The sequence below is a fragment of the Pseudochaenichthys georgianus genome, chromosome 19 (assembly GCF_902827115.2).
Source record: "Pseudochaenichthys georgianus chromosome 19, fPseGeo1.2, whole genome shotgun sequence".
Lineage (NCBI taxonomy): Eukaryota > Metazoa > Chordata > Actinopteri > Perciformes > Channichthyidae > Pseudochaenichthys > Pseudochaenichthys georgianus.
This window is the reverse complement of record NC_047521.1, coordinates 8,228,727-8,252,220: the sequence shown is the minus strand read 5'-3', so window position 1 is coordinate 8,252,220 and position 23,494 is coordinate 8,228,727. Positions and strand designations below refer to the sequence as shown.

General features: G+C 41.2%; 1 protein-coding gene across 1 annotated transcript; it reads left to right on the top strand.

The window, feature by feature from the left end:
* The first annotated feature begins 211 nt into the window (after positions 1–211).
* Positions 212–21,606, top strand: LOC117464350 (very long chain fatty acid elongase 6-like). Its single transcript, XM_034106728.2, has 4 exons — positions 212–506; positions 7,770–7,901; positions 13,522–13,673; positions 15,312–21,606. Exons 1-4 carry the CDS (start codon positions 415–417, stop codon positions 15,740–15,742), a joined length of 807 nt encoding a protein of 268 aa, XP_033962619.1. The 5' UTR covers positions 212–414; the 3' UTR covers positions 15,743–21,606.
* The last annotated feature ends 1,888 nt before the right edge of the window (positions 21,607–23,494 follow it).

The window sequence follows — 23,494 nt, the reverse complement described above, 5'->3', positions numbered from 1 at the left end:
TAGGGGAATAGTTGTGGAGCAGTTGAGTAGAAAAGGTGTACAAAAACTAAAAATCACAAGGCCTGCCATGAAGCATTTGTGGCTGCTAAAATAAAGGGCCAAACAATTGCAAACTCAGGTGCTGCGTCATTTCGTCATTGGCTTTTATTTTGAAAGTCCCAACCGGAAAACATTGTTTCATTAAATCTGCCTTGACGAACTGAGAGGAAAGTGAAAGGCGGTGGGGAAGTGGATCTGGTGGTACAGCATCCTCCTGTCGACTCCAACCGGTGATAATCCAGCTAATATCAGCTGGATAAGATAAAGGAGTAGCAGTCAGGCTGTAGTCCTCCAGAAGGCCGGTTCGGCGCGGTTCAATATTATTCCCTCCTTCGAAAATCCTGCTCAAACGGAGATTTTACACGAAAAATAAACATGAACGCGACTGAGCATTCCCCGCTGGCTGAGTACGATTTCGAGCGGCGCTTCGACGAAATAAGAGCCCTGGAATGGATGCAGGAAAACTGGTATGTATAAAGGGGAAAATAGCTTTGAAAAAGACATGATAAAATGTCTGCTAGGCCCTTCCCCTCCTCTGCGGTGGGTGGTGGGGTCTGTATGTACCCCATGTCCTGACAGGGTACGGTCGCCATGCGGACCCGGTGTCTTACATGTATACCCCCTCCCTCCATTAATGTGATTGATTTACTAGGTTAAAGTGTCGCATATTTCACAAAAATTCACCAGAATTAGCCAATCTTAGTTTAAGAATCAAGTCAATCACATTCTACCCGCTTTAATTCAAATGTCCTTGAGGATGCAAAACATGACTTCATCCGTGCTCCCATAGGACAGCCCGGGTTTCAATTACAGCTATTTGCATACAGGAAAAATAGACATTGTTATGTCTGTTATGCACTGTTTTCAGGGAAGTTTACAATATGCAAAATGGAAACCTAGAAGACCATGTATTTTCCTTTACTCTTATGAGGCTATTCAGTAATGAATATAAATGCATCTGTGTGTCTGTGACAGGCAAGTGAGCTGTCAAATGATGAGTGACTGTAGACTCGTTTTTAAAGAGGAGCAAGTGCATTAACAGGGAAGCTTTGTTTAATACTTGGACGTTGTGAAGCTGACCGTTGAGCGGCCCAGGCCAAGCAAGGAGGCAGAGGCAGAACGTCCAAAAAATATAACCCGACGTAGGCATTTATTAAAATCATGGGCACAATGTTCACAGCTTCAATCCTGCTGTTCTCCTTACACACGTCCTGCAGCCACAAGGATCTCACACACACACCCAGCCCCCTCAACAGACAGGGAAACAGAGCCTAAATACACACACTCTAATCAGCACAACAAGACACAGGTGAGGGAGGAGGAGACAACACAGGACACCAGGTGCAAACAATCATCAGCCACAGACAACATATACTGTGCAATCACGCTAATAAAGTGCCATATTACCCGGCCTGAAGCCGTCAGTCCATAGTGACGAAGTTGCCTTCGTCACTGACGTGCTTCAGCATTCCTTTGGCAGAATCATAATGTAACTTTGCTTTTAAGGAACACAATTATAGGCCTACTGCCAGAGAGCTGTATTTTATTTTTTGGATCAATTTCATTTAAAGGTCCCATGTCATGGCCATTTCTACTGATCATAATTCCATTGTTGAGGTCTACTAGAATAGATTTACATTGTTCAATGTTCCAAAATTGGTTTCTCATACAGCATCTCTGTATAGTATGTGTATTCACTCTCTGTCCTAAACGGCTTGTTGGAGCTCCTGCCCCCCCCCTCCCTAGCCCACTGTGCTCTGATTGGTCAGCTCGCCCACTCTGTTCTGATGAGTCCACCACCGTTACAGCGGAACATCAGTGATTATGTGTTACAATGGAGTGCCACAGTGACGCGTCCTAAAACCCGGAAGTAAGTTAGCATTTTACCACTTCCGGTTCCTTCGACAAAAACCAATGCAATTTCTCCATAGGATTTTGGAAAATAGCTCGAAATAAGGTCTGTGGTTGACACAAATTGAAGACATATCACGTTTTGTTCAGCCTGATAATATCCACATGTCTACCCTACTTTTATAATTTTCTAATCATAAATCTAATCGATAGATTTATGGTCGATAGATTTATGATGGATATTGTCCGGCTGAACAAAACGTGATCTGACTCATCAATTTTTCTCAACCACAGTGTGTGTGCGCGTGCGTGGGCGTGCGCTATGTGCAACTCAAGGCATATGCTCGAACGGGAGCTGCCTGGACGTTGCAATCATGTTGCGCACTATCCGTGCTGAGTGTGCTGACTTTTCGTACAATGTCTGGCTTCCTGCATAAAGTTAAGTGCTCGGCGCAGTTGTGTGGATAGAGCGCTCCTCTGTTTTCATTTAAACAGCTCCTTATATCTGTTAGCGCAGCTAGCTAGCACCAGATGCTAACAACAACAATGCACGTAAGGTCTCTCTCTCGCTCGCTCGGGCCACACATACACACACCCTCCCGGCAGAGTCCTGCACGGGTCTGATTTTCAAGACCCGCTCCCGCCCCGCACCCGCGACGTGCAATACCGAACCCGCCCCGCTACCCGCACATATGGCCAATTAGTTCCGCGACCCGACCCGAACCCGCATAGCCTATATATGAGCAGTGAAAACGTGCAATTATTAACACACGCAGTTGCATATTTGTCTCAAAAAGCGTGGGATGTTGGTTATTTTCTCCATCGAGGAACCAAAAGTCTCCCAGACGTTGGATTTCGCTCTTGAGGAAGTGTTATTGAAAATGCTGTATTCTCCGCTAGAGAGCTTCACCTCAGCCATTTCGAATGTGGCGCGCACAGTAGTGATGTGTCGGCTCAAAGAGCCGGCTCTTTTAAGTGAACGACGGGAGCCGGCTCTCGCCCGCAAACGAGCCGTTTTTTGTTTTGTTTTTGCGGAGGGATCTAGATCGGCATGAAGGCACATTATGCAATGTGCACATTATCCCGCTTATTACACATGGCCACATTCTCAACAAAGTAACGACATGACTCCCAATATTAATTTAAATGCTTTTATGGATTTAGAAAATGATTTTATTGATTTAAAAAATAGTTTTATGTATTGATTTAAATTGACATGCATCCGCTAAGAAAAGTAGTCCGTTGTTACTGTTTGAACTAACGTAGCAACGGCAGGAACTGCTTCGATAGCGTTTTTGAGGAGCTTTTTGATTACAGATTTGAAAACATCGTTGCTTGCTTTAAAAGTAGCACAATTCATGATGTCAAACCATGGAGAGTATCTAGATATCCCTGCCCTAATGCCAAAGGAACTGCACACTGAATATGTGTCGCCGTTTGATGTCTATGTCTGGACCGCTGCGTAAAAAGGAGGGTTTCTGCCCCATTACTTCTCTTCTACTTCTATAAGAATAAAACACGGAGGACGGAGATCTCTTTTTCTCCCCCTCTTCTGACAGCTCACAGAATCAGCCCCCTGCAAAAACAGCACTGGAAAGAGCGAAATGAGGCATGGCTAAGACTGCGGCCACACGAGGACGAATTCGGTCATTTGCGTTACTGTCTAGTGTCATATAGACCGTTCGGCCACACGAGGACGACCGAATACGGCACTAAACGACTGAGGAAACGATAACGGGTCCCAAGGTGGATAGAAAGACATACGCAACTCTCTGGGGGGTCAAACGGCTCCGTGTGTGCGCCCTATCCGAACATTTTCAAATCACTGATAGTGATTGCGCAATAGCCCCGCCTCTCCCCACCTCTTCTGCTCACCTCCGCGCCATTGCTGAAGTGTTTCGCCACCAACAACAACAACAACGGCGGATCGCAGAGTTGCTATCGTGCTCCGGACGCTATTGACCATGCTACAGTTGTTTGTGCAACATCTACAGCAATAATGATGAGGCAATAGCCCCGCCTCTCCCCACCTCTGCTGCTCACCCCCACGTCAAAGTAAACTGCACCCTGAATTCAGATTATTTATCTTTCTCTCGCGAGTGAAGTCTAATCTGACAGGACGGAGACACGCAGCTCTGCTCACCTGCAGCTCCTCCCGCTGCAGCAAAACACACACTTCAAGTCAGATCATCACCCTTAGCTATTTTAATTACCTCTCAAACTACCTAAACTAGTTATAAATATGTTTATTTTTACAGTCGGCCGGGTCACTGATTACTGGATGAGCTGCTGCATGAGACAGACACTGGCGCTGTCCGAAGAGAGGGAGGAAAAAGAGAGGCTCCGTGTATTTTATTATTATATAGAGTCGTTATTCATTTGTTTTAAAGCTCAATAAATAACAAAGAAGACCTTTGACTGGCACTTTTATAATTTTGTCCGGAAGATTTAAACTTTAATACACGTTGACTGGCGAAAAACTCTTCCCGGTTCCCTCGGCCCCCACCGCGGAGAATAAACAGAAGGGCAACCATGACAACCATGCTTCTTCGCTGCTTTTGTGGAGGAAGTTACAGCGCCACGTAGAGGCTCCTGCATATGTACTGCAGCTTCTCCAGCGGTTGGAGCTAAACGGAGCGGTCTCGTGTGGACAGACACTATCCGGATAACTATTGCGTGTGGACGGAAGAACAGACTACGTGTCTGATATAAATAAACAACAGCTATGTGCGTTATGACTGATTTTAGAAAGTAACGCGTGTCGGGGCAATGTTAGTAACTGTAGTGTAATTACTGAATTATAAAAGTAACGCGTTACACTACTCCGTTACCGACAAAGTAATATTATTACAGTAACGCGTTACAAAGTAACACCCGACGTTACACCCAACTCTGATAGGCCCCTTTTTTTAAATAGTTTTTATAGGTGTTGCTATCTGTTTTGTGTAGCGTGGTTCTACAAGCAAGTCAATGCATTCATTGGGTGGTATCAGAGAGTTACACAGGTCTGTAAATGCAATGAAAACAATTGGCCACAGCAAATCATTTATATTAAACATGTAATTTTTACTTTTGAATACTTCAGTACAAAGGATGTATTGAATAATTTAAGTGATATGTGTACACATATAAATCATTAGTCAAAACAGGGCTACATTTGATTTAATTAAAAGGTATAATATGTGGTAAACTGAAGAGCCGTTTGGGAGCCGAAAGAGCCGGCTCTTCTTGGTGAGCCAAATGATCCGGCACAGCAGCAGATTGATGCGCGCTGCAGAGGTTATGATTATGCGCGGTCCCGCGGGGGAGAGGTCTGAGGATTTTAAATATTAAACTAATGTATTATTATTTTTAATATATTTATTATGCAATACCCGCGACCCGACCCGCATCATCTTTGTTTTACCCAGAACCGAACCCGGAAAAAAGCGCTTGAAAAAATGCCACCTGCGAATCACCTTTTTTGTGGGTCACCCGTCGGGTACCCGCGGGTACCGGGAGGCAGCCTGCCGGTGAGCGTAGAAGTGTGGTCTGCCACAAGCGGGCGGCAGGAGCGGGGCTGTCAGCATCAGCTTGTAGATGGTATTTTAAACTCGATGCGCTCTGAAACTACGGGGCGGCCAAGGTAAAAAAATACACATGCGTTAATCGCGTTAAAATAATTGGTGGCGTTAATTTTTTTTTATTATTAAAAAAATTATATTAACGCATTAACTTGACAGCCCTAATATATATATATTTTTTTTTATTAAACTAGAGCCCTATATGAAAGTGAATAATACAATGACAAGAACTCTCAGTGAAGAAATTCCAAAGATATGTTTTTATTAAGTGTCACTATTGATTTTTCGTCCTGCAACACATTTCTTGGTTGCAGTATTTTCTTTTTTTATGAACCTTATCAAAAAAGTGCCTTTGGGTATGGGTTTCTTTACATTGAAACATGGCCTGCATATCACATTTCTTAACATGATGAGTAGAGCTGCAAAATGTACTCAACTAATCCATTAATTAATTCAAAACAAAATAAATCGTCTTTATTGATGAATGAGTTGTAGTTAAATGTAGGTAGAACAAACTGTTTTCAGCCTTTTTCCTCTTTTATATCATATTAAAATCAATATTTGGGGTGAAAAAATCCAGACATTTACAGACAACATCCCTCAATTAGTAGGATATTATATCGGGTGTCTTATCCGACAAAATCCCAAACAAAAATAGATAAAAAAAGTTTAAATCAACTTCTTTGATGATGATTAGTGATTTATTCATTTATCAAATACAAATAGAATCATTCGGTGGCCTTAGCAGGGCCGTTTTTTAGGATTTGACTTTAGGGCTAACCCTCTCATAAAGTACACACATAGTATTCTATTCAAAGCACATGTAAAACTGTCTGCTGGAAAATACTCTGAGGCTAAGTGAGTGTCAACCTGGTTGCTGTCGCTTTGTTCTAGTTTTGGTGAATTGAAGAGATTGATGAAAATATGAGGCCATTAGTGGAGAATGTGTGAGAATTTTTCTTAATCTTTGGCCTTATGCAAGTTTTTTTTCTGCACTCAACTGGAAGGGCTATCGGAAGCCCCCATGGCATTAACTGGGTCAAGCAGCATCCACTCGGAGTAATATGTATTGTGCCAATCTGGATTAGTCATCTGGTCTATTCCCAAACCACCACACTCACACTCACTCCTGGATTAAATAAATACATATATTATCAGGTATGGCTGTTCTTTTTTTGTACAGCCTCACAGTTTACACCTATTTTTTTCGCCTCCATTAGTTAACCTTTTCTGCTCTGTCGCCATGTTTGCCCACCGGTGGTTAATTGAATTAATATTGGTGTCTGTTGATAAGCCAGGCGGAGCAGTGCCCAGTTAAAATTGCCTCATCACTCAGAGCTGGCAGTGTAAACAGTCAGTGTGTCAGCAACTAACCTCTTAATCCTCTGCTATGATTATAAATCAGGATAAGGCTGAAGGATTGGGTTATAAGACTGTTTTTATTTTTTTATATCGCTTTTAAAATCGTTACGTACAAGTCATGTGTTCGAATCATGGCCTTGGTGCGTTCACCCTAATTGTGTAATGTCCTTATGTAACAGCAGTACAGCTGTGTAATCATGTCCAGTCCCGGGTCTGAGGTGATTTAGGGTTTAGCAAGGATGTTTGTCAGAGGAAGTATCCTACTTCCTCTTTTTTAACATGATAGGGGGCAAAGTACATTTAGGGTATGTTATGTCAGGTAATTCATTTCAATAATGGTTGTAAAATACTGGTTTCTGTTCATTTATGTTGAAGGAAAGGCTTCTTGTGTTTATTGTCTGTACTTTTATGTGGGATTAGACAAATAAATGGTATGATTCCCATGAAGTAGCAGCTGTTCCAGATGTTTTATGAATTTCTATATAGAGATGGATGTTTATCTGTAAACACTTGCATGACTTCACGTCACCACTGCTAAGCTTTAGGCGGTGATGTTTGGCATGATGATGTTTAGTTTTTTCACACATTAACTTGGACATTAACTGACGTATTTTACATCGTAGAACAAATTGTAAAAGTACAGTAAGCTTGTTAACCTTCTAAACAAAATCACATTCAAAAAACCATTGAGACAAGCGAAGCAGAAGTGCTAACAACTCAATCCCGGGTTGTAGGATTCATTCTGGCTGCACTCAATGTCATGTTTAGTTTTTGGTACAAATGTAACCATATTTTAATTTTGAGAATTTTTTATTACATTAGAACTACAGGTGTCTCTAGTATTTTGTCCACTTTGGTTGCATCAATGGGACTAGGATAAATACAATAATGTCTGCTCTTACTCCTCAGTATGGTTGATTATTGTATCGATATGCTGTGTTTTGCCCTCCACAGGAACAAGGCCTTCATGTTCTGTGGCCTGTACGCCGCGCTCGTATTTGGCGGTCAGCACTTCATGAGGGAGAGGCCGAAGCTGAACCTGCGACGGCCGTTAGTGCTGTGGTCTCTCAGCCTGGCCATCTTCAGGTGAGTCACCATGCTGCAGAGCTGAAATTACTGGTTTTTGCTTCAGTGGATTGACATTTAAATGTACTTGTACTTTAGTTACCTAAATCTGTTCTACTACACCAATGTGGTTTTAACTCTTCTACTTTTGATTTAATACTTCATTAACTCTACAGATTCTGATTACAAAATATAATCGACTCATAAATGATGAGGTATTTTTATAGATTAAGCTCCTGGACTAGCACAACGCAACACGCGGGTTACATAGAAACCAGGTTATGAATGGTAAAGAATAATGCATTGTGGTAAAGTACATAATCTCTTGTTCCGCAGTATCGGTGCAGTCTGCTTTAAATGGAAGCACAATGTTGTCTAAAATATCTTAGTGCCACATTGTATCATTTGGTTTCTCTGTGCAAGTTCAACTGTCTTCCAAGTTTCGCTCTAAGCAGGTTATTCAAGTTCTATTTGATATACAAAAGATGAAGATGTTCCAGTGTAGTACCATATTTTCCATAGCGATCAACGCCAGAATGCTCTTTACCCGCGGGTACCCGACCCGCAAAAAAGGTGATTCGCGGGTGGTATTCGCGGCAGGCACCGACTGGCTATTGGGAGGACCGGGAGGCAGAGTCCTGCATCGGGTCGGGTACCCGATGGGTGACCCGCAAAAAAGGTGATTCGCAGGTGGTATTTTTTCAAACGCTTTTTTCCGGGTTCGGTTCTGGGTAAAACAAAGATGATGCGGGTCGGGTCGCGGGTATAAATATATTAAAATAATAATAAATTATTTTAATATTTAAAATCCTCAGACCTCTCCCCCGCGGGACCACGCATAATCATAACCTCTGCAGCAATCTGCTGCTGTGCCGGATCATTTGGCTCACCAAGAAGAGCCGGCTCTTTCGGCTCCCAAACGGCTCTTCAGTTTACCACATATTATACCTTTTAATTAAATCAAATGTAGGCCTGTTTTGACTAATGATTTATATGTGTACACATATATCACTTACATTATTCAATACATCCTTTGTACTAAAGTATTCAAAGGTAAAAATGACATGTTTAATATAAATTATTTGCTGTGGCCAATTGTTTTCATTGCATTTACAGACCCGTGTAACTCTCTGATACCACCCAATGAATGCATTGACTTGCTTGTAGAACCACGCTACACAAAACAGATAGCAACACCTATAAAAACTATTTTAAAAAAGGGGCCTATATAAAATATATAAATATAGTTTTTTTTCTTCAAAATACCAAAAACATCCTGCATTTTAGCCATGCCTCATTTCGCTCTTTCCAGCGCTGTTTTTGCAGGGGGCTGATTCTGTGAGCTGCAGCTGACCACGCCCCCCTGCAGGAGAGGGGAGCGTGCTCTGAGATCAGCTGCTCGGCTGTCAGAAGAGGGGGAGAAAAAGAGATCTCCGTCCTCCGTGTTTTATTCTTATAGAAGTAGAAGAGAAGTAACGGGGCAGAAACCCTCCTTTTTACGCAGCGGTCCAGACATAGCCATCAAACGGCGACACATATTCAGTGTGCAGTTCCTTTGGCATTAGGGCAGGGATATCTAGATACTCTCCAAGGTTTGACATCATGAATTGTGCTACTTTTAAAGCAAGCAACGATGTTTTCAAATCTGTAATCAAAAAGCTCCTCAAAAACACTATCGAAGCAGTTCCTGCCGTTGCTACGTTAGTTCAAACGGTAACAACGGACTACTTTTCTTAGCGGATGCATGTCAATTTAAATCAATACATAAAACTATTTTTTAAATCAATAAAATCATTTTCTAAATCCATAAAAGCATTTAAATTAATATTGGGAGTCATGTCGTTACTTTGTTGAGAATGTGGCCATGTGTAATAAGCGGGATAATGTGCACATTGCATAATGTGCCTTCATGCCGATCTAGATCCCTCCGCAAAAACAAAACAAAAAACGGCTCGTTTGCGGGCGAGAGCCGGCTCCCGTCGTTCACTTAAAAGAGCCGGCTCTTTGAGCCGACACATCACTACTGTGCGCGCCACATTCGAAATGGCTGAGGTGAAGCTCTCTAGCGGAGAATACAGCATTTTCAATAACACTTCCTCAAGAGCGAAATCCAACGTCTGGGAGACTTTTGGTTCCTCGATGGAGAAAATAACCAACATCCCACGCTTTTTGAGACAAATATGCAACTGCGTGTGTTAATAATTGCACGTTTTCACTGCTCATATATAGGCTATGCGGGTTCGGGTCGGGTCGCGGATCTTGTGCCGACGGGTCGGGTGCGGGAGCGGGTCTTGAAAATCAGACCCGTGCAGGACTCTGGTGTGAAGTAGGGCTGCACGATTCCGGGAAATAATCGAATCGCGATTTTTCTGACAGATATTGCGACAGCAATTCGATTTGCGATATCTGTTTTTAAGCGACCCAACGGAGGTTTATTGTAAAATGCGGCCATATCTCCGGCTAGGAAGGTCGTATAAACGTGCTCCCGTCTCGAGCACCCTCGCAGCCCGAGCTATAGGGATGGGTATCGTTTGAAATGTATCGATTCCGATTCCTAGTGTGAAGTCAAAGAAAGAGGATATCGGCATCATTGCTTCATTACCTGCAGTAGGCATGTGTTGATGTCTAACCAGTTAGATGGCACAACTGTCACCGACAACACATTTCTCTCTTGGTTTGAATCTGAGGGTTGTGAACTTAAAGGAAAAGGCCAAACCCTGGACTTTATGTTGTTCTGTGGAAAATGAACTTCACCCACACAAGCTAACACCGCCATTCTGTGTCCACACAGTATATTATGCATACAACAGAGTGATACACAGTGATAACGGGTGTACAATATGGATTTTATTCAGCCAATTACTTCCTAGTAATTGTCAAAGGTTTTTATGACCTTTGACAATAAGATACCTGAACATTTCACATTTAATGATATTAAAATAAGTTCATAACCTGTATTTTATGCACACCTAATTTCAAAAAAGGCTAAGATTTAGTGAGCAAGCAGGTTGTCCTTCACTGAAACTCTGATAAAAGCCCACAACGTTAGCATTATGCACACGTTCTTCTTCTAATCTGTTTTTAGTGTAGAATTACAAACCAACTGTTAAGCAGCAAACACTCTATTGGATTTTGTAGATTCTGGCATTGTCAAGTAAATACAAACATGCTGGTTTCAACTTCAAACACTCAAAGTTGTGCTCAGTGGGAATTATTTTCACTGTGGGATTTGAACTGATTTTTGAAGTAAATACCGGCTAACTGCTGCATGGATGCAGGGACTGGCCATGTTTGGTAAATCTGGTTTAGTGCATCCAGCGTCAGAGTAATACCCAGAGAGGAAGCAGGACCTTCAGTATAAATGGTATGTACATCACTGTAATTCACTTTTACTGCTCCCCGTCTGCTGTCCTTGGCCGAGCTCCAATAATCCTTTAGCAGCCGTGTCCTGACGCGTCTTTGGTATCAGTACTCTGCTCATAAATATTCCCTTCCTATTGCAATGATTTTCACTTGCACTGATATAATCACACCTGTACCGATGGGAGTCTGGTGTTCATCCGTCCCACTCTCATGAATGTGCGCTTGGACTCGTTGGATGAACAGGGTAGACATTGGTGGTCAAAGGTCAGGGTCACAGTGACCTTACATTTTTCCCATTCTCATGAATGCCAAGATTTCCACAACTGTTAGAAGATATGTATTCAACATGGCTGAGACAAACCAGTTGGATCAGGAAATAATTTCATTTATTGTTTTATGCAAATTCAGCAGTAGAGTGATTTCTCTTGTGATATTTTTCTCTTGTGACAAGGATGATTGTACTTGTGCAATAGAACATCTGAGAACAGTTCAGTCAGACAACTCACATGTTTCTTTGATATGTTTTATTAGAAGCAGCATATAGTTTGAGTTTGGCGTCTAGGCTCAGCTTAAATAGAGCGGCAAGTTTAGCAGAATGTGTTTGGTTAGTTGTAAGAGGGACGAGGCGTGACATGTGTAAATGTGTCATTGGTGCTCGAGTTGACTGCCTGAACCAGCTCGCAGGCTCCGCCCCATTGTACAGCTTATAATAGGGTTTGGTACTGTATGGAGAATCGGCTCCAAATTTGAACCAGTTGCAAAATTCATATTTACAAAGGAATTGAATTTTGATTCTGCTTATCGTCGCCCCACAAGTCAGTTTATACAGTCTATTCTCTGGCTGTACTTTTGTTTTATTAAATCAACCAATTTACAGGTTCCATAAAGTGTAAACAATAATGATGGCGCCCAAAGGTTGTGTTTGTGTTATTTAAGCATGTGACCGGTTCTGACCCTCACAAAGAATCAAGGTCTAGAAATGTTACGAACTGGTTCGATAAGCAGAACAGGAAGCCACCCAAAGCTATCAGTTCATCTCTGCTTGTTGTGTTGGTTTTCTCTTTATTGTTTGGCACAGGAATTCCTCCCTGCAATATCTGGATCAATGTTTAAATGCACTGCACTGCAGTCATGGGGCTCTAAGAGGGTTTTTATGAACATTACAGGGATGAGTAATGTCTTTATCGCTGATGGAACAATGGAGGCGTGCATTAAACTCTGGTTCAGTGATGTTTTTATGGGAAACAATACCATGGGTTGTAAAAATTGTGCTTTTAAGGTTCAAGTTTGTGATGAATGAAATGGCGAGACCTTTGAAATAGGGCTGCTCAATTAATCATGTTTTAATCGCAATTACGATTTTGGCTTGCAACGATTATGAAAACAACATAATCGAAATAAAATAAAACGATTATTATCATTCTCTTTTTTTTTTTCCATAATCGAGATTATGATTTTTGCCATAATCGAGCAGCTCTACTTTGAAATGCTTTTTGATGATGACACTTTTACACATCATGGCTCCAAACTGAGACCCTCCTATAGGGCAATGAAAGGACTAGAATGAACTGTTTCAGGATGTCTTAATGATACTGTTGTGTGCTTTACCTCAGCCTCCGTTATGTGTACACTATACAACAAGGTAACCTGAAAATGGCTGTTGAATAGCAGTACAAAAAAATGATTTCACTAATACTGTAGGAGTGGATATTTGATCTGGTCCCTTTTTGATTGGATTAAAGGCCAGATTTGATTTGTTTTGATCAAATGATATGCAGTTCTTGATGATTTGATTGCATCAGACGGATAATAAATATGAAGCACTCTTTTAGATAAAAATTGCATTAACTTCTAATAAAGAAAAATTACAAAACCTACAGCTTTATATTCACCCAATTAGAGATGTGATGTTCATGCACTTTTATATTTGCCGTTTCCTGTTTTTTACATATGTACATTTTTTGTTTTGCATTTCAATCTTTTATAAAAATGTTCAAATGCTGTATTCAAGCACAACCCTTAAAGCACGCCACACTACATGTCATTACTTGCGGTGTTGTGTTTAACTACTATAATTTAATTATAGACACTTATTCCACTATGAGCATGGATTCAAACCAATACAGAACAATCAGATTAAGACCATCTGATATAAATGTAAGTCAGTTTGTGCTTGATAATTGAGATGACGTAACTGTATCACAATATGTTGATCTCATCACCCCATTAAAATAATGTTGTTCTTAATGGTTTTGCCTGTTTTGGATTCCCTCTGCAGCATCATAGGAGCGGTGAGGACAGGACTGTACATGGTGCACGTCCTCACAACCAACGGCTTCAGACAGTCTGTGTGTGACATCAGCTTCTACAGCGCCCCCGTCAGCAAATTCTGGGCCTACGCCTTTGTTCTTAGCAAGGCACCAGAGCTGGGTAAGACGTCTGTCATCTCTTTTTTCATAGTCCAAAACTTCAGAAGCCACTAAAATGTCTGGTGGTGTAAAATTAGGTTATATTTGGAAAAAACCTCTCTCAATTTCCTGACATTTCCCAGCAAACCTTAAAAGCTGCTTCTTTAGAAGATAGTGCTGTCTCCCTGTGTGCACACTGATCTCTTCATGCCCTCTATTGAACCAGAGACCTGAGTGCTGTTGGAAAGGGAGGCATATGCTGAGTTGGCAATAAAATCCCATTAGTGGATGATTAATAGAGAAAGTGTTTCCTCAGCCGCAGACTGGAAGACAGTCTTCATCTTTAATACAGGGTGTAAACTGTTCAAGACCAGTACAATTTTTGCAAATAAATCTGATATATAGGCTAATTATGGTTTATAAAAACACAGCAATATTACCACAACAACTCTTACTGTACATACAGGGCCGCCCCTGGCCAACTTGGGGCCCCAAGCGACATTGTGAGATGAGGCCCCCCCAAACCACAGGAAACAAAGTAGGCTACTTTGCAAATATAATTCCTGTTTATTATTATTATCAACAGTTACTTTTTTATACAGTGAAGTAAATGGTAAATGAAATGTATGTAGTATAGTCAAGACAAAACATGCTTATGACATGCTCAAAAACTGATATTTCTTAAATCTGTATTCAAATGTAGTTCCCTCTGTCAGCAATGTATCAACAACTACACACGCATTTCTATCAGTATTTCTCTGTGTTGTGGTTGACATGATGATGACTGTTAGGAGTTAAGGGGAGAGGCTGAGCATCACCATGAAATGTGCAAATTGACATAAAAATGAATAAAAGGGGGAAACATGCTCCATGTTTTTTAGGCTGTAAACTTTAACTGTTATGTAAGCCAACTAGACAGACAGATTATCACTCTTCCTCCTGTACATTAGCAGATAAAAGGCATAACAGACTTGAATGAATGTTAAATAAAGAATGCTGGAAATAACTGCATCTCCATTAGCCTATATGCTATGCAGAGACTGCCTTCTTCGTGTCGTGAATTGCAGCTGATGTTTTAATATGGCAATTGGCAATTTGCTTATACAACATTCGCAAGTTGTACATTTGACTCATACAATAACCCACCTTCGAGTGATGCTCTAGTTTCTTCATGTTTTGTTTTTTTTCCCTCTTGCTTGCGCCGGACTGAAACTGTCTTTTCACCGACATCTCTTCACCTGCACTAGTGGCCGTAACAAAGCCGTGATTGGTCAGATGTCGATTCATTGCAACGGTGTCGGGTTACAGACATGCTCCCCTTGTCACCTCTCACTCTCACTCTCGCGGGGGGTGCGCGGAGAACTGCTTGAGCAGCTGAGGCCCTCTGGGCAAGGCGGGGCCCCATGCAGCATGTGTGATTGGCCTGTAGGGAGGGGCTGGTTATAAACATGCCAATAGTTTAAGCACTTTATGTACAGTAGATAAAGTTAGTGCATACAAAATGTTGGTTCTCATTGCATAGGAATGGTAAACTATGCTAAGTACATTAGCTAATAGTCAGCCCTGAAACTTTGATCGATGTATACAATTTATCTGGTCATGTGACAAAGATGAAATGAAAGATTCCTTTATGAATGCATTTGATGTCTTCCTCTCCCAGGGGACACGATGTTCATCATCCTGCGGAAGCAGCGCCTCATCTTCCTGCACTGGTACCACCACATCACTGTGCTGCTCTACTCCTGGTACTCCTACAAGGACCAGGTGGCGGGCGGTGGCTGGTTCATGACCATGAACTTCGTGGTCCACTCCTTCATGTACACGTACTACGCTGCCCGGGCCGCCGGCTGGAGGGTGCCCCGCCCCTGCGCCATGATCATCACCACCACCCAGATCCTGCAGATGGTGATGGGCCTCGCCGTGCTGGGCCTGGTGTACAACTGGAAGCACGAGGTGCGCTGTCCCTCCAACATGGACAACATCACCTGGGGCTTCCTCATGTACCTCAGCTACTTGGTCCTCTTCGCCTTTTTCTTCTACGACACCTACCTCAGAGGCTCCTCCGGGCACAAGGGATCCAAGGCGGAGTAGCAGGTCTGTGCGGGGCGTGCCATGCGCAGAAATGACCTTCAGCGAGGGGCCATGAATGTGTGAGTCACAACTAGTTTCCTGGTTGCTCGGTCCTCCTCTTTTTATGACGTTTTCACTTGACTTTTTATAGGCACTGCTTGTAACATCCATGGATTTAGAGCGGTAGGAAAGAGCAGACCAGTTCAGACTGAGCACCGCTTTTACATTATGGAAATTAATTTAAAGGGTGAAGGAATAACATGTTGTTTTTGACTAACATAGTTTTTACTTCATTAGTTATTGCCTCTGATGGTTAGACTCTTGACCCTTATCAAAATAGAACAGCCATACAGTATGAGGGCCAAATATTTGTATGTTGTAATGAAAAAGTGATCATACTTGATGTATATGTAAAAACTCCGAAGTGGAAAAAAAACTTTTAAATTGTTAAAGAAAAAGCTCAACATTTTGGGAAATACAGATATATGCTTGATTTCTGAGAGTGAGATAGCTTAGCTGTTTCCCCCTGCCTAGCGTCCTTATGCTAAGCTAACTGCCTCAGACGGAAAGCAAATAAATGTTATAACCCAAAAATGTTAACTTCCGTTTTAGCCCTAGCCAAACTGTGTGTGATAGTGAGTTTAGGATTACCAAAAGGGAACAAAGACTTCACAATGCACTGAATGAAAGAAGGGTGTTTTTCTCATACTTATTTTTAGCACTCACCACACATGCATTACACACAGCATTTTAACCCTTGTGCCTCTGTAGGGACATTTTTAGCTTTTACTTTGAATTAATTTAGGCTATTTGAAGGCGTATGGCATAAATGTTAGGTGTTTTTTTTTAAATAATATTTTGAAGCTCACAACACCGGTAAATAATAGAGACCCTTAAGGTAAAAAATATCCCCATTGAAACTTATTAAAGCCCCAATGTTTAACTATTTCCCCCCGGATTGATCTAATTTTAACTACTTGTGGCAAATTCTTGCTTTTTGTCTGATGACCTCCGAAGGCATTGCGGCCGTTTTATGTCATTATATTAAGTAAATGTTGTTACTAATAATTGGTATCTGCACTGTGATGGAGAGGTGTCAGAGCCAACAGCAGTGCCTTGATCAAGAGCACCTTGGCAGTGCTGGTGAACTAGCACCTCTCCAGCTACATATTATACGTATATTTTGGTCAGATGGAGAAAGGCGACCATTCCGTTCCCGAGCCAAGTCCCTACAGACTGAGCTACTGCCACCCATACACAAGAAATAAGGCATAACAAACGTGTGGCACTTAAAGGTTTGAAATTCAGAAAGTTAATCAATATTTAGTCATATTCAGTACTGGTGTTGGTGAAATGTAACTCAGTGGAATATATATATATATTTAAATGTATGGCCATTTTGTGTAGGTCTGAGAAACATTGAGTTGAGTTCAACATCTCGCCTCCACTGGGGACAGGTGGGACATGTCAAAACACTTTTCAAAATCCCTTTGGGTCCCCCCCACTTTTCAAATGTGTTTATTATTTTTTTACGCAAGCAGTCATCGTCACGGAGGAGCGTCTGTGGCACGAGCGCATTTTGTGAGAGACAGAGAGTTACAGGGGTTGTTGTTAGCATCTGGTGCTAGCTCGGAGCTAACGGAGATTAGAAGCTGTTTCAACAATACGGAGAGGGAGAGTCCTCTCCTGTCGGACTGAGAGGCTGAGGTAACGTCAGTTTAGGTAAAGGACTCGCTGAGTGATTAGATTGTAAACTTTAGTCTAAGTTATCTCAGTGGGTCTCAACGGTTTGGTCATTTATGTAAACAAATGTTTCCATCTATTTAATATAGTTGTTAAAAATAAGTTAAATTATTCCAATGTCAGCAAAAAATAAAAAACACAGTTTAAAAGCGGAGTGATGAAATGCATAAATAAAAAAGAAAGAATGCAGACTCGGTAAGATAAAGATAGAAGAGAGGAGTATATCAATGATGTGTTATTGGTTGTGAGAATATTCTAATGGGTTTTGGAGTATTGAAATATATACAGTTCTGTTTCATATGAGTGTTGAGAGCTGTATCCATAAATCTCTTAATTTGTGCACCAGATTTAACTTAAATGTAAAGAAAAAAATCGTCCCTATATATCTGTAAAAAGGCAAGAAACGGAATTAAATCTGTTTCGTGTGTGTGTCCCACTTCTCAAACCAAAGTTACACCCTTGTGTGTAGTGACATGCTAACACACCATGATCAATCTACAGCTCACAAAGCACTTTGTCTGCTGATAAGATCTGAACACATTCCTCCGCTCACAGCCGTGCCAGAGCAAACAACTTCCAGGAAGTGGGTTATGTAATATGTTGTTTAAAGCTAACGTCCCCCCGTCCTCTGTTCCTTTCTTACATGTATACACACTGCACATCTTGCCTTCTCCACCTCACTTGAGATCTTACACAAAGCCATTCTGCTCCCCCTTCATGGGTTTTTGGTTGGTGTTATCGGATGTGTAAAACTCACACCAGCTGTATGTATTGCACTGTTAATATCAGATGTGTGTAAGCATGGGTCTTTTAAATCTCAGTTGTTGAGAAACTGGGAGCACTGCACACAAGCCTGACTTCCACTCCCACTGGCGGCCATAAATAGATCTACAACCAAACCCAATCACTTATTTGCATCTGCTGTAGTATTTCTGCTTGCTTGACGAGACTTTAGACCCGTCTGTTGAAAAAAAGGCGTATGGGTTCTCTAACTTCCTCATTCAGACTTATCTCATGGACATGTAAACCGTCCCCTGCAATAATGTCCTTTGTCAAACATCTCACATTTAGCCAGAGATTTTGCTTACAGCACTTACATTGAAATGGACATTGAGGTAATAAATATGGATACAATAAAAACACAATGGACATTAAACATTTGAAAAAGGAAATAGTTGTACACCCGCAATTAAAGAGCTACTTAGGCTAAACTTCATGTAAAATAACGTGTTTTACTTATAAATGTTTTGTTTCTGGTCCCAGTCGATAACGCTCATTGTGTCGGTAGTTTAACACTTATCTGATGTTGCCTTAGTTTCCACTCCCCAAACTACAAGACAACGTTCTTTAGAGGCTTTAAAGAGGTTAAAATATCCAGAGTTTACCAGGGAAATAAAACGGCCAGTTGGAAACCACTGATATTAAGAATTATGATTATTTTGCAATGATATGTTCATGTTTTGGAATTCAAGCAAACACATTGTCGTACATCTGGCCTCTGGGATGTCTCCTACTTGTACACGGTGTGTGTCCTCTTTCTAATTCTGCTTGTGTGTTGCAATCCAGATGATTAGAGTCCACCCAACCCCACATACTGTAGATCCCCATGGGGTGCAGCACGCGACTTGATCACTACTGAACGGTTATTACATTTAAATTGTACTCGAATTGTAAACAAAGTGAAGCTTCTGCATTAACACTCTTGTGCGGCACTCAATGAGCTGCTAAGAAAGGCCATACAGAACGACGTGTCCATTGTGAATAACAACCTATTTATTTATTATTAAAGGTCCCATGTCATGCTTTTCCGGTTATCACCCGTCCCCTTGTGTTATGAAGCTTTTTCTGCATGTAAACGGTCTGCAGAGTCACACACCTCAACGTACACCCTGTAGCGAGTACAACTCTAACACAGAAAAGACCTGTCTGCTGCCCCAGAACGCCTCGTTGGAGATTTCTCTTTTTCCATTGTTTACTTCTTGGGTATAGTGACGTATTTCGGGTATAGTGACGTACCGTAACGGCTCCGCTCCAAATGGACCAATCTGCGGAGTCGTTACGTTACATCCGCGGAGCCGTTACGTTTGGACCAATCCGCGGACTTCCTCACACACACACACACACACACACACACACACACACACACACACTCGGTGGGACGTTGCGAGGCTCGCTGCTGCGAGGAGCGGGACAGTGAGCTGGCTCACTGGTGTGGGGTCGGCGAGACAGCGAGACACCGCGGAACTCAGCCTGGGCACACACACAAACTCCCAGCCAGGCTGCGGGTGTGTGTGTGTGTTTCGGGCTGGGTTTCGCTGTGTCTCGCTGTCTCGCAGACGGCCACTGGGCTCACGGGGGGGGGGGCAGGAGCTCCAACAAGCCGTTTAGGACAGAGAGTGAATACACATACTATATACAGAGATGCTGTATGAGAAACCAATGTGAGTTTGGAACATTGAACAATGTAAATCTATTCTAGTCGACCTCACAATGGAATTCTGATCAGTAGACATGGCCATGACACGGGACCTTTAATATATATTCCTCTCCATCAGATCTGAAGTGTGTATTTGTATCAGGATGTGCAGTTGGCTGCTTTTTCTTCCTCTTCCATCCAAATGTGTGTTTTCCTCATCCCTTACTTCGGCTGACGAACATCACGACGCCCTGTCTGCCTCTTTAATGTAAAGTAGACTCTGAAGGCCAGTACAAACAGGAGGTTACATTTGTGATTTGTGTAATTTCAGGCTGTTCTTGTTTCTCTGTCCTGTGTTTTATGCCCTTTGTAGGTCAAGCCAATCTGTGTGTACTAGTAGCAGTTTACAAATGTACATGGAGGGGGGGATTTGGCTGGAACATATGAAGTAAAGACGATTGTTCTGCCATCATGTTTAACCACTAATACTGTATTTCTGTTATGGAGGAGCTGATGTTTACATGATGCAAGAGTGGATTTGAAAAAGTGTGTGTTTGTACTATTCCCGCTTTCACCTCCAATGTCCCAACAGAGCCATTTGTGACCTGAGCACCTTGTACCTAAACGCTTAATTTGATGTCCATCTGCCTTATTTGAGCTTTTCTTTCAACAGCGTTCAAGTTGGATCATTCAATGTCATTTTTACAGATGAGCTCCGTCTGCTAGGAGAAATCCAAAGTTTGAAAAGTGTAAATAAGGGGCGCACGATAAACTATTTTAGCATTAACATTGTGATCTTCGCAGCATCCTGCTACATATTGTTACTGCATGGTGTAAACGGAAAAGTTGCACGGTTGTTGTTATCTGTGACTTAGAGTCTGCATTTATGACGATTGAAGGCTTCATGGATAAGCAGTTTCTTGCTCACCACCAATCACATTCATTCTTCAATTTATTAAAAAAAACATTCCCTGCTTGCGAGTATGGAAATACTTTGGTGACAAAGGATGATGTTGAACGGAAAACGGCTCTTCTGGTTGAGATTCCTGTATTTGTTCATAATGCAACATATATATATATATATATATATATATATATATATATATATATATACCGCAGAAGAAGAACACATATTTCTGTCAGTTTTTTACAACATCGTGCAGCCCTAGTTTAAATCTTTCATTATTCAGGGCAGAAAGTGTAACCCCTGTATTCACAAAAACACTTCATAAGAAGAAACCTGCACATAGATAAAGACAAATATTCTAATTTTTAAACTAACGTTAATGCATTTAGAACAGAATCCCAATGGGTTGAGTGCTGAGGCCACAAATGGAGCTCTGAATGACCTTTCCCCAGTGTTGCAGTACTACACATGTGGTTTACTATGAAACATCATTCAGTTAATGTTGAGAAGGCCCCAGGTGAAGACTGCCGAGGTGTTCTGTAACGTCAGTAATGATTCCTGCTCACAACTTGTAACCCTTTTTAAACTTGAAATGATTTTGTGTGCCAAACATTGCTTCTGTTATTTTTCTATCATGGATCAGAGTCAATTGCTCTGTGCATTACAGTGCCGTGTGCAGTGGAGTACAATGTACAGTATGTGCACCTTTACCCCGGTGGGTTCTACTGACAAACGAAGGAGATACAAAAAAACAGTTCAAGGGCTTTTGGTGTTGAAATGTTGTAACAATAAATAAATTACAATAATGGTTTTAAAACATATCTGTTCGTTATTTCAGATGGGAAGGAAACCCCTCTATGCAGGGGCAGTGGGGACACCACACTGTGAGGGGCCTCTGGTGATACATCCCATAAAGGATTAGGGTCACCACTGCAGCTCTGCTCTGTCACTACATGTATTCTCTGTGTAACCAAATCACATAATAATCTGCTGATGGAATGTAACACATTTTTAAACTACAACTCAAGAACAATTTTTGAAGTACTTGTACTTTTATGGTACTTTATACTCTATACCACTACACTTTTGGGACATTTTAAATTGCTTTGCAGATTTAGATTTTTCATCCAAAATATAAATCAACTTTTTGGAGGTTAAGCTACTAGCAGTATATCTACTTTTATTAAAGCAATAATTATAATCCAACAATTCTGAATGTAGCCATTCTCTGTAATGAGTCATTTTTACTTCTGGTCCTTTAAGCATATTTTGATCATAATACTTGTATGTACGTAAGAATAATACTAATCCAAATGCAGGACTTTTACTTGGTACAAAGCATTTCTACACCTCTACTCGGGTAGTATCGATACTTCTACCTAAGTAAATCTGAATAGCCTATTTACTCCACCAATGATGTGATTTATAGCCCACTGTTGCATTATTGATGGAAGAAGTTATCTGATCCTTCACTTAAGTAAAAGTATATAAAACTACATTACAAGTCAAAGTTTCCTAAGGAAGAAGAGTACCAGGAAATGAAATCTGAGGAATATTGTTGATTTTACGCATGTAGATGTAATTGATGACATTTAACAAGCAATTTTGTAGAAACAGAATATAAAACTAATACATTATACTGTGTACTGCTATAATTAACATCAGTATATAAAGCATTTGACATTAGCCCCACCTTTACCATCTGCAACATTAAAGTGATCTGCACACTAAGGCATCAAAAACGACCCAATAATATAATATACATCGTTTTGAAATTGGCCATTGTAGAGATAAATACTTTTACTTTGGTATTGTAGGTCAATTGTAATGTTTATAGGCTACTCTTGGACATTCACTTAGCTAAGATTTAAATGCAGGACTTGTACATGTTTTTTTCTACCCTGTAGTACTGCTCCCAGGTGTTGGGCCTATAATGGAAAGCCTGTGGCGCCCTCGCGCGGCACGAGTCAGTTGCCATGGTTTCCTCTGTTGCTTCATGAGTAACTCTGGCTCTGTAAAGTAGCGCCATTTGTTTCCGACTTAGAATCACGTTAATTGAAAGCAGCTGTGTGTCTCTGCACTGTGACCCTATGACTGTGACGCACGCGAGGAGCCACGTGAAGTTGCCTTCAAATCCTGTAGGAAGAAATTATATTTAAACGGAATATAAATAACAAGTAAATAACAACGGTGACTCCAATCAATGATACGTTGTTGTGTTATTTTACAGTTGTATGTATTTTGGTGAGGACCTAGGCTGTACTGAACCTGTAACAGAGTAGTAGTACAGTACACATATTTCCCCTTTCCTGGGAGGAAAACATTTAATATTTCACAACAACATTTTGGAGAAAAATCCACATAATAATAAAGAAATGTCTGTAGCAGAACTCTTAGTGTATGCCCCATTACTCATCTTACAGCTCTTAGAACATGTTTATCCAACTGATATCAATTTGATGATGTCATATGATATATTATTATCACTCACACAGACCGTTTGTTTTTGTAGGATCCTTATTTTTACTTGTGATACTTATATGTAGGTTGCGTTTGGCTTACTTTGGATGGTGGAATTTAACTTGAAAGGGAGTGTTTTTAAAGGTTGTAGCCTATATTGCTCCATGGCCTTGTGTATACAGAAATAAAAGCAAAAGTGTGAAAGACAAACATTAAGTCATAGAAAAGTGCAGCAGAATACACTTAA